Source organism: Momordica charantia (genome assembly GCF_013281855.1).
Source record: "Momordica charantia cultivar OHB3-1 chromosome 11 unlocalized genomic scaffold, Mcharantia_2.0 BLBB01000011.1, whole genome shotgun sequence".
NCBI classification, from domain to species: Eukaryota; Viridiplantae; Streptophyta; class Magnoliopsida; order Cucurbitales; family Cucurbitaceae; genus Momordica; species Momordica charantia.
The window spans coordinates 11,238,042-11,253,971 of record NW_028275159.1 but is presented as its reverse complement, the minus strand read 5'-3'; the positions used below and the strand labels follow the sequence as shown (position 1 = coordinate 11,253,971).

At 40.6% G+C, this 15,930-nt stretch overlaps 3 protein-coding genes across 3 annotated transcripts; 2 read left to right on the top strand and 1 right to left on the bottom strand.

The window, feature by feature from the left end:
• Window positions 1-2,700: 2,700 nt before the first annotated feature.
• On the bottom strand, window positions 2,701-3,360 carry LOC148208112 (uncharacterized). Its single transcript, XM_088119699.1, has one exon. It carries the CDS (start codon window positions 3,358-3,360, stop codon window positions 2,701-2,703), a length of 660 nt encoding a protein of 219 aa, XP_087975825.1.
• Window positions 3,361-7,662: 4,302 nt separating this feature from the next.
• On the top strand, window positions 7,663-14,936 carry LOC111013476 (uncharacterized). Its single transcript, XM_088119307.1, has 7 exons — window positions 7,663-7,905; window positions 8,002-8,083; window positions 12,684-12,951; window positions 13,035-13,244; window positions 13,320-13,412; window positions 13,698-14,036; window positions 14,759-14,936. The coding sequence occupies exons 3-7, from the start codon at window positions 12,943-12,945 to the stop codon at window positions 14,762-14,764; spliced, it is 657 nt and encodes a 218-aa protein (XP_087975433.1). The 5' UTR covers window positions 7,663-7,905; window positions 8,002-8,083; window positions 12,684-12,942; the 3' UTR covers window positions 14,765-14,936.
• On the top strand, window positions 8,090-12,690 carry LOC111017452 (uncharacterized). The gene has a single exon (XM_088119306.1). The coding sequence runs from the start codon at window positions 9,651-9,653 to the stop codon at window positions 10,581-10,583; it is 933 nt and encodes a 310-aa protein (XP_087975432.1). The 5' UTR covers window positions 8,090-9,650; the 3' UTR covers window positions 10,584-12,690.
• Window positions 14,937-15,930: the final 994 nt, after the last annotated feature.

The window sequence follows — 15,930 nt, the reverse complement described above, 5'->3', positions numbered from 1 at the left end:
TACCAAAGGCTTTTATAAGAGACTTTTGCAAAAAAGTAAAAATTATCTTAAAATCTAAGGAATAATAAAAATGTACAGTTCTTCTCTAAAATCGAAAACTTGCTAAATAAGCAAGGACAATATTTCATATGCAGAGCAAATAAAATCTGTTGATGCGTGGATTTTGGTCCTCCGGTTCACTACCTCGCATCCACCAAACTTGTTGATCCGGGACTAGTACTTGCAAAACCAAATCGAGCTAAACCGGTGTGACTCTAGTCACACGGGCTCCGATGCTTAAGTTAGCAAGAGAATAACGTAAATGTAGTCAACTCTCTTCGATCCCATTACCTCTAAGGCTGGATCAATACTTATAGCGTGGAGTTGTTCCAGAATCTTCCGTAGCTAACCCTAATTCACCGTTGCAGGGTCTGGGCGACATCGTCGATCGAAGATGGAGGATTACTGGCTGGGCCGTGGGCCGAGCCCCGGGTCGGGACTGAGCCCCGGGTCGGGGCCGAGCACCGGATCGGGGCCGAGCACCGGATCGGGGCCGAGCACCGGGTCGGGGCCGAGCACCGGGCCGGGACCGAGCCCTTCGTGGCTCAGTGGGCTTCCCTCTGGTCGCTTTCCTCGTTCTCTGCCCCGGCGTTAGGTCACTCTTTGGGCCGGCCCGTTATGTCACGGGCCGGTCTTCCCCAATCAGACTTCAACACCTTGTCTCGTTTCGGGTCATTTTCGTTCTCCATAACAATGGCCCCCACTCTCAAAACAGAAGACGAATAATTGTGTAAAGATCTTTGTTTTGAGAGTACTTGTCGCTTTGTCGTTACCACGAGATCATTGTATATCAGTGGCTAACAATGGGAAGGTTGCTAACGCACAGGGCTTCTACCAAAAGCTTTTGATCCAATTTTGGATCTTAGTGCTTGGTTCCTGCCACTGGTTTTGTGCCTTGAACTTGTCGATACTATTCATGAATTGGAAGTTTTTCCAATTTTCGTTGACCATAATCAAGTCTCCTGAGCCTGGTTCTATTCTCATTGAGTTTAAACCATTTTGGCCTTGGGATCTAACTTTAACAGAACTAATGTCGATACCTTTGGGTTTCTAACCTATTTGGCTTTTGCCCATGTTTTATACCTCAGGGTTTACTCTCGGGTTTCTAACCCACTTGGCTTTTGCCAATGGTCTTTATACCCTGAGTTTAGTTGGTACCCTTAGGTTTCTAACATATTTGGCTTCTGCCGGTTTTTTACCCCAAGTTAAATCAACACCCTCGGGTTTTTAACCTATTTTGGCTTTTGCCATATGATTTTCTACCCGTGGGTTTCGTTGATCGGTTAGGCTTGCCTGTTTTCTGTTTTAACCTTGCTAGGCCCGTACGCATGCCTTTCTCAGCCCCTCGGGATTCTTTTCCCTGGTTTCACTGATTGGCTTTCAGCTTATCGGCCTGCTTCTAGGTCCGTCCCAATTTTGAGTTCCTTGATTGGTCGTAGATATGTAGATGTTCAGGTCGTAGATATGTAGATATTTATATGATGCCCCCTGCTTGAGAAATTTATTTCAGAATGAACATAAGAACTCAAGTATCACGTCGAACGTCAAGTACTTTATTAGTAGGAAAATTGTCCTGTCGAAGATTTGGTTACAATAAGCTTAGTTGGTCCAAATAATGGAGAAACATAAAAATGTCCAGAAATATGTCGAACTAGTGGTAGTATCTTTTGAGGTGTTGGGCGTGCCACAGGTGTAGTAAGGCCTTCCCCCACTGGTCTTCTAAAGCATAGTGCCTATTCACACCACTTTAGTGACTTTGTATGTGCCCTCCTATGTTGGCCCGAGCGCACCGCTAGTTGAATCTTTTGTATTGGGCATAACCTTTCTTAACACCAGATCACCTTCTTTAAAGTCACGTTTCTTGACCTTCGAGTTGTAGTATCGAGTTATTCGATTTTTGTATTCAGCCGTTCGTAGTGGTGCTGTTTCTCGATGTTCTTCTAATAGGTCGAGGTTGAGCTTTACGGATTCGTTGTTGTCGAGTAGAGTGAACTGCTCTACCCTTGGGGAGGGGAGTCCGATCTCGACTGGCACTACCGCTTTAGAGCCAAATGATAATGAAAATGGTGTTTCTCCTGTCGAAGTACAAGGTGTCGTTCTGTATGCCCATAATGCGTTGGGAAGTTCCTCTGCCCACAACCCTTTGAGCTTTTCTAATCTGGTCTTCAGAGTTCTTTTGATAATTTTGTTGACTGCTTCAACCTGCCCATTAGCCTGCGGATGTGCTGGCGAGGAACAGATGTGCTTAATGCCCAACTCCCTGCAAAATTCTCGAAAGGCAGCATTGTCGAACTGCTTCCCATTATCACTGATAATGGTGTAGGGTATTCCGAAGCGGCAAATTATGTTCTTCCAGATGAAGTCGGTGACCTTTTTCTCAGTAATTGTCGCTAAGGCTTTGGCTTTGGCCCACTTAGTAAAATAGTCGACTGCCATTACTGCAAATTTGGTCTGGCCCTTTCCTAGTGGGAGAGGCCCTATAAGGTCTATTCCCCACTGAGCAAAGGGCCAAGGACTCATTATGCTTGTCAGAGGCTCTGGCGGTTGTCTAGGTACGGTTGCAAAGCGTTGGCATTTGTCGCATTTTTTGGTGAATTGCTTCGTGTCATTCAGCATGGTCGGCCAGTAGTACCCTTGTCGAATTATTTTGTGACTTAGGGATCATGCTCCAGAATGGCTCCCACAAACACCCTCATGTATCTCTCTCATGACGTAGTCGGCTTCATTGGGAGTTAGACATTTTAAAAGCGGCAACAAGTAGCCCCTTTTGTACAGATTGTCGTCTTTAAGCACATATCTGGCCGCTCGTCGTTGTAGCTGCTGGGCCTCTATCTTTTCAGTAGGCAGGATCCCATCTTTCAAATATTTGATCAAAGGGCTCTTCCTGTTTTCTTCTGGTTGCCTTTGATTGTCGATATTCATGGCTTCCTGAGCTTCTATGCTTGGCCCGGGTAGAATCTCAACCGGTACAGTTCTGCCTAAGTCGGTTTCATAAGCCGCCGCTAGTCGAGCTAACGCATCGGCGTTGACGTTTTGAGCACGTGGAATTTGTCGAATCTCATATTTTGAGAACTGGTCGAGCTGGTTTCTTACCTGTGAAAGGTATTTCGCCATTCGCGGTTCTCTAGCCTGGAACTCCTCTTTCACCTGACCCACAATCAGCTGTGAATCACTAAGTATTAGTATGTTCCTGACCCCAACGTACCTGGCCACTTTTAGTCCTGTTAGTAGAGCTTCGTACTCGGCTTCGTTGTTGGATGCATGAAAGTTGAATCGCAGTGCATATTCGAATCTTTCTTTATCTGGAGTCCTGCCCCGCATCCCCGAAAATTTGAGGACCCATCTACGTAAAGTGTCCAGAGTTGTTCTTCCTCAACCACTTGTGGGTCGATACTATATACTTGAGGCTCTGTTGGCTTATAGTGAATGTCGTACTCGCTGAGCTCTACAGCCCACTTTACCAGTCGTCCAGAAGTGTCTGGCTTTTGTAAGATCTGTCATAAGGGAAAGTTGGTGAGGACCATTATTTTGTGAGCTTGGAAATATCGGCGTAGTCTCCGAGCTGAAGTGACTAGTGCCAATGCCAGCTTCTCCATTGGTGGGTATCTAAGTTCTGCAGCTACCATTGCTTTGCTTGTGTAGTAAATTGGGGACTGTCGTCCATCTTCTTCCTTTATTAACGCGGAACTCACCGCAGTGTTGGATACAGCTAAGTATAAGTAGAGCTCATCACCCACGATCGGCTTTGCGAGGAGTGGAGCTGCCCTAGGTACTGTTTCAGCTCCTTAAAGGCAGCCTCACACTCTTCCGTCCATTCAAATTGTCCTTTCTTCCTTAAGATTTTGAAGAATGGTAGGCACTTGTCAGTGGAACGGCTAACGAACCTGTTGAGTGCTGCTATCCTTTCATTGAGTCCCTGCAGCTGCTTTAGAGTTTTAGGTGGATCCATCTCCAGAACAGCTTTGATCTTATCTGGATTGGCTTCGATTCCCCTTTGGTGCACTAAAAATCCCAGGAACTTGCCTGAGGTCACTCCAAACGTGCATTTGGTGGGATTCAACTTCATCTTGTACTTTCGCAAGATGTCGAACGCTTCTGCCAAATCCTCCTCGTGTCGCTCGTTCTTTCGACTCTTTACCAGCATGTCGTCTACGTAGACTTCCATATTTTTGCCGATTAAGGCTGCAAACATCCGATTCACCATTCGTTGGTAGGTTGCACCTGCATTCTTTAATCCAAACGGCATCACGGTGTAGCAATACAAGCCTCGACTCGTGACAAAAGAGGTTTTCTCCTGATCCGGTACATGCATCTTGATTTGATTATATCCAGAGTAGGCATCCATGAAACTCAATCTTTCATGTCCTGCAGTGGCATCAACCAGTTGATCTATTCGAGGCAAAGGAAAAGAATCCTTTGGGCAGGCCTTATTTAGGTCCGTGAAGTCGATGCACATTCTCCATTTGCCATTTGGCTTCTTTACCAGCACCACGTTGGATATCCACTGGGGATAATGTACTTCCCGAATGAAGCCTGTTTTCAGTAGCTCATCCACCTGTTCAGCTACAATCTCGTTCCTTTCTTGGTTGAACGCGCGATGCTTCTGTTTCACTGGCTTACAGCTTTCGTCGACGTTGAGTCGATGTACCATAACTCCTCGGTCGATTCCCGGCATGTCCTCCGGTGACCATGCGAACACATCGGCGTTGCTTCTAAGGAAGTTTATAAGGCTTTCTCTTTCCTCACTCCCCAACTTGGTTCCGATGTTGACCCGTCGATCTTCGGCTGTCAGAGGGACAGATTCTACCTCCTCAGCCGGTTCTCCCCTGTCAAGGGTGGTCGAATTAAGTCGATGACTAGGGCTCGGTCTTGCCTCTCCGGAAAGGTCTGTCGCTTTAATCAGGCCCGCCACTGGTTCTCCCTTATCAAGGGTGGTCGGATTAAGTCGATAACCAGGGCTCGGCCTCGCCTTTCCCGAGAGGTCTGTCGCTTTATTCAGGCCTGACATTGGTTCTCCCCCGTCAAGGGTGGTCGGATTAAGTTGACGATCAGGGCTTCGTCCTACTGCGCCTGAATGGTCGGCCACTGCACTCTACACGTCTTGGATCGAAATTTCACCTCAGATCGGGATTTTGCTTCGACGAAACTCGTTTTGCTGTATCGTTCCCACAGACGGCGCCAATTGTTGATGCCTGGATTTCGGTCCTCCGGTTCACTACCTCGCATCCACCAAACTTGTTGATCCGGGACTAGTACCTGCAAAACCAAATCGAGCTTAACCGGTGTGACTCTAGTCACACGGGCTCCGATGCTTAAGTTAGCAAGAGAATAACGTAAATGTAGTCAACTCTCTTCGATCCCATTACCTCTAAGGCTGGATCAATACTTATAGCGTGGAGTTGTTCCAAAATCTTCCGTAGCTAACCCTAATTCACCGTTGCAGGGCCTGGGCGACATCGTCGATCGAAGATGGAGGATTACTGGCTGGGCCGTGGGCCGAGCCCCGGGTCGGGGCCGAGCACCGGGTTGGGGTCGAGCACCGGGTCGGGGCCGAGCACCGGGTCGGGGCCGAGCACCGGGTCGGGGCCGAGCACCGGGTCGGGGCCGAGCACCGGGCTGGGACCGAGCCCTTCGTGGCTCAGTGGGCTTCCCTCTGGTCGCTTTCCTCGTTCTCTGCCCCGGCGTTAGGTCACTCTTTGGGCCGGCCCGTTATGTCACGGGCCGGTCTTCCCCAATCAGACTTCAACTTCTTGTCTCGTTTCGGGTCATTTTCGTTCTCCATAACAAAATCCAAGGCAAAACAAATAAGGAAGAATCATTTCTTAAATGTTAAGGAGTGGGCAACAAACATGCGGGCAGCAGCAATCAAGCGCGCACGGGCGATGATGGCTAACAACGCAAAGGGCGTTACGGTGATAAAGCATGGTCGTCGCACTAAGCATGCAGGCATGTGCGGCATGGCAGGCGTGCAGCAAACATCAATTGGGCGCGAGCACGCAGGTAGGTAGGCGGCTGGGCATGTAGGGGCAGGGCGCTCGTGCGAGTGGAAGTGGGCACGCTGCAGGGGCAGAAGGCACGTGTCAGGGACAAGGTGCTCGATAGGGGGCACGTGCGAGCGGTAGAGAGTAAGGCGTGTGGCAAGGGCGCTGTGTGTGCACGTGGCACACTTGGTAAGGGCGCTGGTGGTAGGAGGTGGCACGTTGCTCAGCGCTGGCACGCACACACAGGGTGTGCTGTGAGGCTAGCATCCAAATTTGGTTCGCTATTGGGAGGCGATGGGCTTGTGGTTGCCAACTCCTTTAGACATGGTTGTTTTCTTGGCTCGTCTTTAAGCTTCCTCTTCCTCTTTGATATTATTAGACCTTCTTGGTTCTTCAAAACTGTCAAATTTTTCTCATAAAGCTTCCTTTTTTTAGGGAGTCTCTCCTCTCGATCCTCCTCCTTGTTCATGTAGGTTGACCTTTGAAGATTTTGGCCAATTATAATCATATTGTCTTATCTTTCTTCCTATTGACTTCTTTTGTGCACATATGACTTATTAACTCTTGCAACGTCAAGTCATTGTTTTTGTTTCATATGGTTGCGATAGTCACTCCAGGAAGGAGAAAATTTCTCGAGTAGTACATTGACCTTAAGAATCTCACACATCTTCATGCGTCCTTGGTTAGTACATTCACCACCAAATTCTCGTAGTCGTGAACCTGGTCCTTGACTGGTTTGTCGTCCAATATCTAAAATTGTAACAATTTACTAATTACATTTTTTTTACATGCTTCATCACCACCATATCTAGATTCTATAGTGTTTCAAATAATCAATGCATATTTTTTTAACCACTAACAAATTGAACAGAAAATCATTCATATGGTTGAGGAGATACTACAAATCATCTTGATCTCCTTCTCAAACTTGTCAAGGTCAACTTCGAGAGCAGCTTTTGATTTACCAAGATTGACCAATGCGGTAGCATCGAATCCGACATAATTGATATTGACGGCAACCTTTGCTAGATGATTGAAGATGAGAACGTAGTCAACCTGCAACTGCTCGAAGAAAATCAGAAGCTCATGGGATCAGCAACGGTAATTGAATCCGTCGAGTTGTTCCAATGTTGACAGATCTCGAAGCACCTTCCCAGATTTGACAACGAAAGAAAATTGCTTTCAACTTGAAGGAAAGAAATTGTTGTGTCGTGGAAGGTACCACTACCTTGAAATCAATTTCAATATGACCTTTCGGTGCTAAATCGTGTACGCGATGGTTGCTCCCCTAGGTTAACACAACACCCTTCTTAAACGTGCACTTGTCAGAGAAGGATTCATCACCCCACGTTAACATGTATGAGGGTCAATTAACACTACAAGAATGGTAGGATTCAGTGACGAAAATAAGCGACGAAAACGTTTTCGTCGCTACATAAGCGACGAAACTCATTTTCGTCGCTATTTAAAGCGACAAAAATTGTTTACGTCGCTTTTTGCACGACAACGTTTGCCAGCGTTTAAGTTAAATGCTGGAAAACGACGTCGTGGGCTAAGCGACGAAATTAATTTCGTCGCTTAGCCCCTTGCCCTAAATCAGCGACCCCCTTTCTTCCCCGTTCTCTTTTTCATTCCCCCAAAAACTCCACTGCTGCCGCGAGCCCCCCCACTTCCCCAGTTTTCTTTTTTCTCTTCAAATCTCCATATCTGCCGCCGCCGTCCCCCTCTACAGCCGCTTCCTTGACCTTTTGTACCGTCGTCCGTCGTCACTGTTATTGTCGCCGCCGTGAATAGAACCTTTGATCGATTTTTTTTTTGTCTGTCGCTGCCGCTATTGTCGCCGCCGTGAATAGAACCTTTGATCGAGTTTTTTCCGATATAGAAGGTAGGGTGAATCTAGATCTGTGGCTTTTAACTCCCTTTTTAATCCGCTTTGATTTGTTTGATTGAAATTGTAATCTTTATTTTGGGTGTTTTTCAGAAGCAAAAGAGATCTGTAGCCACCCCATTGAGGGATTGAGAAGCATTTGGGTGTTTTCTTTTGTCGTCTCCTTATCGAATTCGTGAGCTCTATCCCTGTTTTTCTCACTCTGATTTGTTTGATTAGTATTATGTTTTTTCTGTTTTCATCTTACCCAATTTGTGATCACTGCTGGAGATTGCCTCAAATTATATTTTTGTATTTCGATAATTATTTATGCAACTTTTTCTGTTTTTTTTTTTTTTTTTGTGGCATTGACTATTTTTTTAAATATTATATGTAATATATATAGGTTGTGACATATAGGCTAATTGCTACACAAAAATTGAATGATAAGCTGCATAATTGATTATGGGACTTAAATTTCTGCCTTCTATCTTTCCTTTTACTTTAATCCATGGCTCAATGTACAAATAACCCCCTTGAGAAAACCTGTAGTGAACTTTGAAGTACTAATTAGTAGGTAATTTTTTTGTTCAAGTTATTCGAAATTACTTTTAATCACTCTTTAATTCCCTAAGCTTCTTTATTTTCAAGATGGGACGATGCAATTGACAATGGTATGACACCTACATATTCAAACTACATAAAAAAAACTACATATATTATGTATTAGGAGAAAAAATAGTATGCAAATGGCCCAGCCGCAACATCCCTAAGCATCTAATGTCATGCAATTTTTAAATTTCAAAATTATCATTAAATCTATTTTAAAGTAAGATACTTTGCCTTTAAAAGAATTAATGTGAAAGTATTTCCATTAGCACGTTAGTTTCAGTTCAAAGTAATTCAAATGTCAAACAAAATTAAGGAGGCCTTTAATATAATTTAATTGTTTGAGGTTATTGACAATTTGACATGATATCATAGTATACAATTGTGTGTTTAAAGTCTCAATTTATATTACACATAAATAATGTCATATGTCACAGCATATAGATAGCTAATTATATATAGGTTGATTGTTTATCACTGCTTGCATAGTTGTTGAATGGACTTATTATGCTTTATTGATCCATTATATTCTACTATTGATTAGGAAAACTATGGATAGAACTTGGATAAAAGACCCGAATAGGTTAAACAAAGAATATAAAGAAGGGATCAGGTCATTTGTTGAATTGTCAAAGAATCACGTAGATGAGAGAGGGTTTACACGTTGTCCATGCAAGAGATGTCAAAATACTAAATGAAAACGACCCTATGATGTTGAAGAAGATTTATACAAATATGGAATGTCTCCATTTTATAGTAGATGGATTTTTCATGGAGAAACTCCAGATTTATCTGCTTATATGACACGAAGTGAAAACATCACACGTAATGTAGAGGGATCAGATGGAATTAGTGAAATGTTGAATGATTTGAATAATGAGGTATATCATGGTCAAGATTACTCAATTGGGATTGGATCAAGTGGTAATAGTCAAAGTGGAAGTAATAAGTTCCAATCGATGTTTGAGGAAATCAATCAAGAACTATACCCTGGATGTACATCATTTTCCTCGCTAACATTCTTGGTTAAATTAATGCATATCAAAGTACTCAATCATTGGAGTAACAAGTCATTCGATATGCTATTGCAGTTATTGAAAGAAGTTTTTCCTAATGGTTCTAAAATTCCATAATCCTTTTATGGTGCAAAGAAAATGTTGCGTGACCTAGGTTTAGGATATGAAAGTATACATGCTTGCAAAAATGATTGTATGCTATTTTGGAAAGAAAATGCGCAAGTAGATAGATGTCCACAGTGTAATGAATCTCGTTACAAAATTAAGAAGAGTAAAGGAAAGAAAATACCCAACAAAATATTGAGACATTTTCCATTGAAGCCGAGATTGGAAAGATTATTTCTATTAAAACATACCGCTAGAGACATGAGATGGCATATGGAAAAGAGAAAAGACATAGAAGGAGTTCTAAGACATCCAGCAGATGCTGAGGCTTGGAAACATTTTGATAGACAATGCCCCTGGTTTGCAAGAGATCCAAGAAATGTTAGATTAGCATTGGCCACAGATGGATTCAATCCATTTGGCAATATGGGTACGACTTACAGCACGTGGCCAGTAATGTTGATTCCATACAACTTGCCACCATGGAAATGTATGAAAGAAGCATATATTTTCATGTCGCTACTCATACCAGGGCCAAAGGCTCCAGGAAAAGAGATAGATATTTGCTTACAACAATTGATAGATGAGTTGAGGGAGTTGTGGAGTACCGGCTTTGAGACGTATGATGCCTGCAGTGGTCAGAACTTTCGACTCCATGCAGCTTTGATGTGGACAATCAATGACTTCCCTGCATATGGCAATTTGTCGGGATGGAGTACGAAAGGATATAAGGCATGCCCAGTTTGTAACGAAGACGTTACATCTGCCCCATTGCATAGTAAAATATGCTATATGGGATATCATCGATTCTTGCATAAAGATCATCCCTGGCGTAAAAGTAAACATTATAATGGAGAAACCGAACATAGACTTTCACCACGTCATTTTTCTGGATCGAATGTCCTTCACCAATTAGAATCCATTGAGTTTCCGCCACTTGGAAAAACTGTAAACATCTTACAATGAAAAAGGAAGCGATTGCATGATAAAGTCAATTGGGTGAAGAAAAGCATCTTTTTTGAGTTACCATATTGGTTGAATCTTAAGATTCGACACAAACTGGATGTTATGCATATCGAGAAAAATATATGTGATAATGTCATGGGCACATTATTAAACGTCGAAAGGAAAACAAATGACACTGATAAAGCACGTAGAGATTTAATGAGGTTGAACATTCGAAAAGAGCTGCATCTTCAACAAGTCGGGAATAAGTGGGTGAAACCGCATGCGAGCTACACTTTAACAATAGAAGAAAGAAGGAAATTTTGCAACTTCTTGAAAACAATTAAATTTCCTGATAGTTTTGCATCAAATATATCAAGATGTGTTAGTGGTAAAGATGAACAGATATCTGGACTCAAAAGTTACGACTCACACGTCTTGTTGCAAAGACTTTTACCAGTGGGGATTCGTCCTTTCTTGCCCAAAGATGTGAGTTCGGCAATTGCAGAATTGTCAGATTTTTTCAAGGATCTGACTGTAAAGACTTTAAAAGTCGAGACTTTGAATAAGCTACAAGAAGCAATCGTATTGATTTTATGTAAATTCGAGAGAATATTCCCTCCAGCATTCTTCAATGTCATGGTTCATCTAGCTGTCCACTTACCAGAAGAAGCCAAACTTGTTGGACCTGTGGTTATAGTTGGATGTATCCAATAGAGAGGTATGATATGTTTAGTATCTTCATGTCTAGTTTTCAATATATTTATTTATTTAGTAACAATAACACTTGCTCGTAGGAGATTGATGACATTGAAACAGTACGTAAGAAATAAAGCGTGCCCTAAAGGATCTATAGCAGAAGCATTCATTGCAAATGAATCGTTAACGTTCTGCTCGATGTACCTAAGTGGAATTGAAACAAAGTTCAATAGGCCAGTTCGGAATGATGATCCGCAAGACTTGAATGAAACAAATAAAGGATGTCTGTCTGTGTTTTCATAAAATGCACGTCCAATCGGTGGTTCAAAAATGAAACAACTATCGCATACTGAGTTACAAAAAGCCCACTAGTATGTCTTAACCAATTGCGAAGCAGTCGATGAATACAAACGGTATGTTTTTTTTTGTTTTATATTTAGAAAATTAAGATTATTCTTACTTCAACATCTATTCATTGTTCAATCATTGGGTAGAGAGCACGAAATGGAGCTTCAACGTGGAAGTAGTGGTAATAGTGGTAATCTCACAAGGCTTCAAGAGATTCTATTTCCAGAATTGTTTAAAAAAAAAGTGAGTTCTCAAGTTTGTTCGACATCAAACGAAGTTGTGAATGAGTTGTATGCACTTGCCTGTGGCCCGGACCGTCGAGTAAATTCATATCAAAGGTGTGTTACTAATGGGGTTCGGTTCAACACAAACGAGAGGGATGATCGTTACACTACTCAAAATAGTGGAGTGTGTGTATTTGGTGGAGATGATAATGAGAGATCCGACTTCTATGGTATTATTAAGGAAGTGATAGAATTGAAGTACATTAAAGACAAACGAGTTCTTCTATTTAGGTGCGATTGGTATGATACAAATCCTAAGAAAAATCATGTTCGTCAAAATAATAACTTTACAAGCATAAACACGTGTCACTTATGGTATAAGGATGATCCGTTTATACTTGTTTCTCAAGCACAACAAGTATTTTATGTTGGTGATCTTCAATTAGGTAATGGATGGAAAGTAGCTCAAAAAATTCAACATAGACATTTATGGGATGTGCCTGAAGTAGAAGAGATTGATTTAGTTGAAGTCGATATCAATCAATGTGTAGTAGATGAAGTGAATCTCGAGACACAAACATTTCATAGATCAGACATAGATCCAAGTATAGTATCCGACAATACTAGTACAATTGAGATAGTATTAAATTTTGATGAAGTACAAGACGAAATAGAGGACGAGGACGAGGATGAAGATGAATATGATGAAACAACATCGTCGGATGAAATCGATGACTCTGATATTGACGAGTAATCCTATATGGTATATTATATGTTTTGTAAATTTATAATTTGTATTTTGGACTAATCCTAACAACTTGTGTTCTGTTTTCTTATTTTCATTTTTTAGACATAATGTCATCAGATAGCGAAGGTGACGATACCATCGCTGGAATCACACGAGCACGAGGGAAACTCGTGGCGAATTCTTGTTACGAGTCGTAAATCGAGTTGGAAAAATCAAGCTCGAATGGACGGAGCAACAGGGGAGACCGGTTGGACCTGGGTCGGCTTCATTTAACAGTGAAATAGGTTATCTTGCACGCAACTATATTGATGTGAAGTGTGCAAAGAAAAAAGAGATAACGGTCCTTAATAAAATTGTTCAGATGTTATTGGTAACCATTTTTCTTATGTTGTATTTGTTGGCCATTAATAATCGAATATGTTGTTACCTGGTTTTAATGATTACGTTTTGTAGGAGAAGTTTGTTGTCGATATATCTCAGCCACATGTGCATAGGTATATTTTATACGAGATTGGAACTCGATTCAAGGATTATAGAGCGAAACTATATCGACACTACAAAAAGGTACGTGATCTAGCACGTGCTCGCCAAAAGCCGTATAAAGATATTAAACAAGAAGACTGGAACATATTATGTGATAAATTGGAATCTCTGGCATGGAAGGTAACTAATATGATCTTAATTCTTTATTATCATTTTATAAGTATCGTTTTTTTAACTAAACATGTAATTTTGTAGGAAAAATCTGCAAAAAATAAGGTGGCCCGTAGTAAATTGAGGTTCAATCATCGAGGTGGACCAAAACCATTTCAGTGTCATCGAGAAGATTCGGTATGAACCCAATAATTTATTTGAATTGTATTGCGACTTTAGATTTAGGTTCTTATTATTCTTATTACAACTTAACAATCTTTTTTAATAGAGAAAATAAGATGAAACATATTTAAGTCCTATTCATATATTCTTCAATATGCATTACTCGGAAGAAAAAGGTTGGATTAACGAGGAAGGGAGGAATGCATATGTAAGTATTCGTTTAATTTTGTAATACATAAAGTATTGATGTAAGATATATATAGCTCAAAGTTCTTAACGACACTTTTATTTTTTTTTCAGGAAGAAATGATTACCTTAAAAGCGTATCATGCTTCTCAAGGAGACGAAAAAACAGAAGAAGAAATAATGGAGACAGTCCTTGGGAAAAGATCGAACTATGTAATAGGAATGGGATATGGACCGAAACCCACCAGAAATAAAGGATCATCATCAAAATACTCTGATGAATATGTGGAGTCATTAGAGGCTCGTCTTCAGAAGCATGAGGAAGAAATGGCAAGGACCACCCAAGAACAAATACAGAAAGCATTGGAGGCCCAAAGTCAGGAGTTTAATAGGAAACTTCTCGAAATGCAACAAATGTTTCTTTCGGGGGGAGGAAGTTCATCGACTAGTAAGGTATGTCGTGAAATTAGTTTCTTGGTGTTCTGGCTATGTGCTCAAGTGTTAAATGTTTACGTATGTTTTGAGAGTATGTCTTCTGGATTATGTTTGTCTGAAGTATGATATTATTTACGTATGTATTGAGTATGTCCGATTTTCTTTGGAATATATTTTACCTTTGGAGTATGTCTGAGTTTATCTGGAGCTCTGTTTTGGAACGTGAAATGAGTTTATAACGTTGGTGACATTGGGGAGGGGGGGAGAAATTCAATTGTTGATCTCATGTGATTTTTAGGGGAGGAAGATATGGGTTAGTGGGTGTTATGCATTAATGTGTTTGGTACTGTGACATTAGATGAGTTTGTTACGTTGGGTTATGATTTTATGTGTTTGGTATTGTGACATGTTGGATGAGTTTGTGACATTGGGTTATGATTTTATGTATTTGGTATTGTGACCTGTTGGATGAGTTATTTGTGACTTGGGTTATGATTTTATGTGTTTGGTATTGTGACATTGGATGGGTATGTGACATTGAGTTATGAGTTTATGTATTTGGCGTTGTAACAAAAGGGGTGGGTTTGTGACATTGGATGAATTTAGTATTTATTATGCATTTGGTTATTGTTTTACTATCATGTTAGTTAGTTTAGTTTATTGGTTTGATTTTATGTATTCGTGTAGAATCTACTTTTATACTTGTACTACAAAAATAATTGATACAATTCTTTGTGCAGGATTGATAATGCAAGGATGGTAGAAGCTTAGAGGTTGGGGAGGGTTATTTGTGTGAATTTAGTTAGACGTTTGACTTTATTTTTCTTTTGTAATTTGATTTTAAAATGAGTTTTATTTTTAGACACTTGCAATGTTATGAATAATATATGTTCAATGATATCTATTATATTTTTTAAATTTAGCAATAAATTTTAAGGTCAAATTCTGTTATTCTAATTTAGTTATTATGGAAAAATTATGTATATTCGGGAAATTTTGGATGAGAAATCAAGAACATTAAAATCTAATTGTATGAAAATCTTGGAAATTTAGGATTGAAATTAGGAAACAATTAAATAATATATAAATACAATTTAATAATAAAAAAAAATCGACGAAAATGATATAAATACAATTTACGAAAATGATTTAAATACAATTTACGAAAATGATATAAATACAATTTAATAATAATAAAAAAAAACCGACGAATTTCATTATTGTCGCCTGGCGAAAGAACAAGCGACGAAATACATTTCGTCGCCTGGTGAAAGAATAAGCAACGAAATGTATTTCGTCGCCTGGCGAAAGACAAAGCGACGAAACACTTTTCGCCGCCGATTTAGCGACGAAATATATTTCGTCGCCTATAAAGCGACGTTTTCCCTTTCGTCGCTAAAATGCGACGAAAACACAGTTTTGTCGCTGAAACACTTTAGCGACACGGAAACAGCGACGAAATTAGCGACGCGTCGTGTTTCATCGCTGATGCTTTTCAACGACGAAATGTAGGATTCAGCGACGAAAAATTTTCGTCGCTGAATGTCTTAAATTTTGTAGTGTAAGGTTTGTGCCTACTAATGTTATTATTTCCTCTTTTTTTTTTATTGGTTGTCTTTACCCTCATCTAGTCAAATGATATGAAATCTCTTGTCCTTCTAATGCGAATGAGTTATATTTCTTGTAAGTAGATCAAACATTCAATCACATTTTTCACTTCTCCCTCTCTAACATGAAGTTTTGGATCCACCACCGTTGATTGTGTTATTTTGATTCACAATTTTTTTTTTTTTTTTTTTTTGAAATGCTTCTTCCATCGATACAACAGTTTTTTAAGAAATTCATGTAGGATTGTGGGGAAAAAAAAAGGTAAAACTATTTTTCCTAATGATATTTTATATATGTTGGTCTT

Coding starts and splice junctions, on each gene's coding strand:
- LOC148208112 (XM_088119699.1), bottom strand. CDS start 3,360: ATGCGGGGCAGGACTCCAGATAAAGAAAGATTCGAATATGCACTGCGA.
- LOC111017452 (XM_088119306.1), top strand. CDS start 9,651: ATGTTGCGTGACCTAGGTTTAGGATATGAAAGTATACATGCTTGCAAA.
- LOC111013476 (XM_088119307.1), top strand. Junction 13,245..13,319: donor TGGAATCTCTGGCATGGAAG/GTAACTAATATG, acceptor GTAATTTTGTAG/GAAAAATCTGCAAAAAATAA. Junction 13,413..13,697: donor AGTGTCATCGAGAAGATTCG/GTATGAACCCAA, acceptor TTTTTTTTTCAG/GAAGAAATGATTACCTTAAA.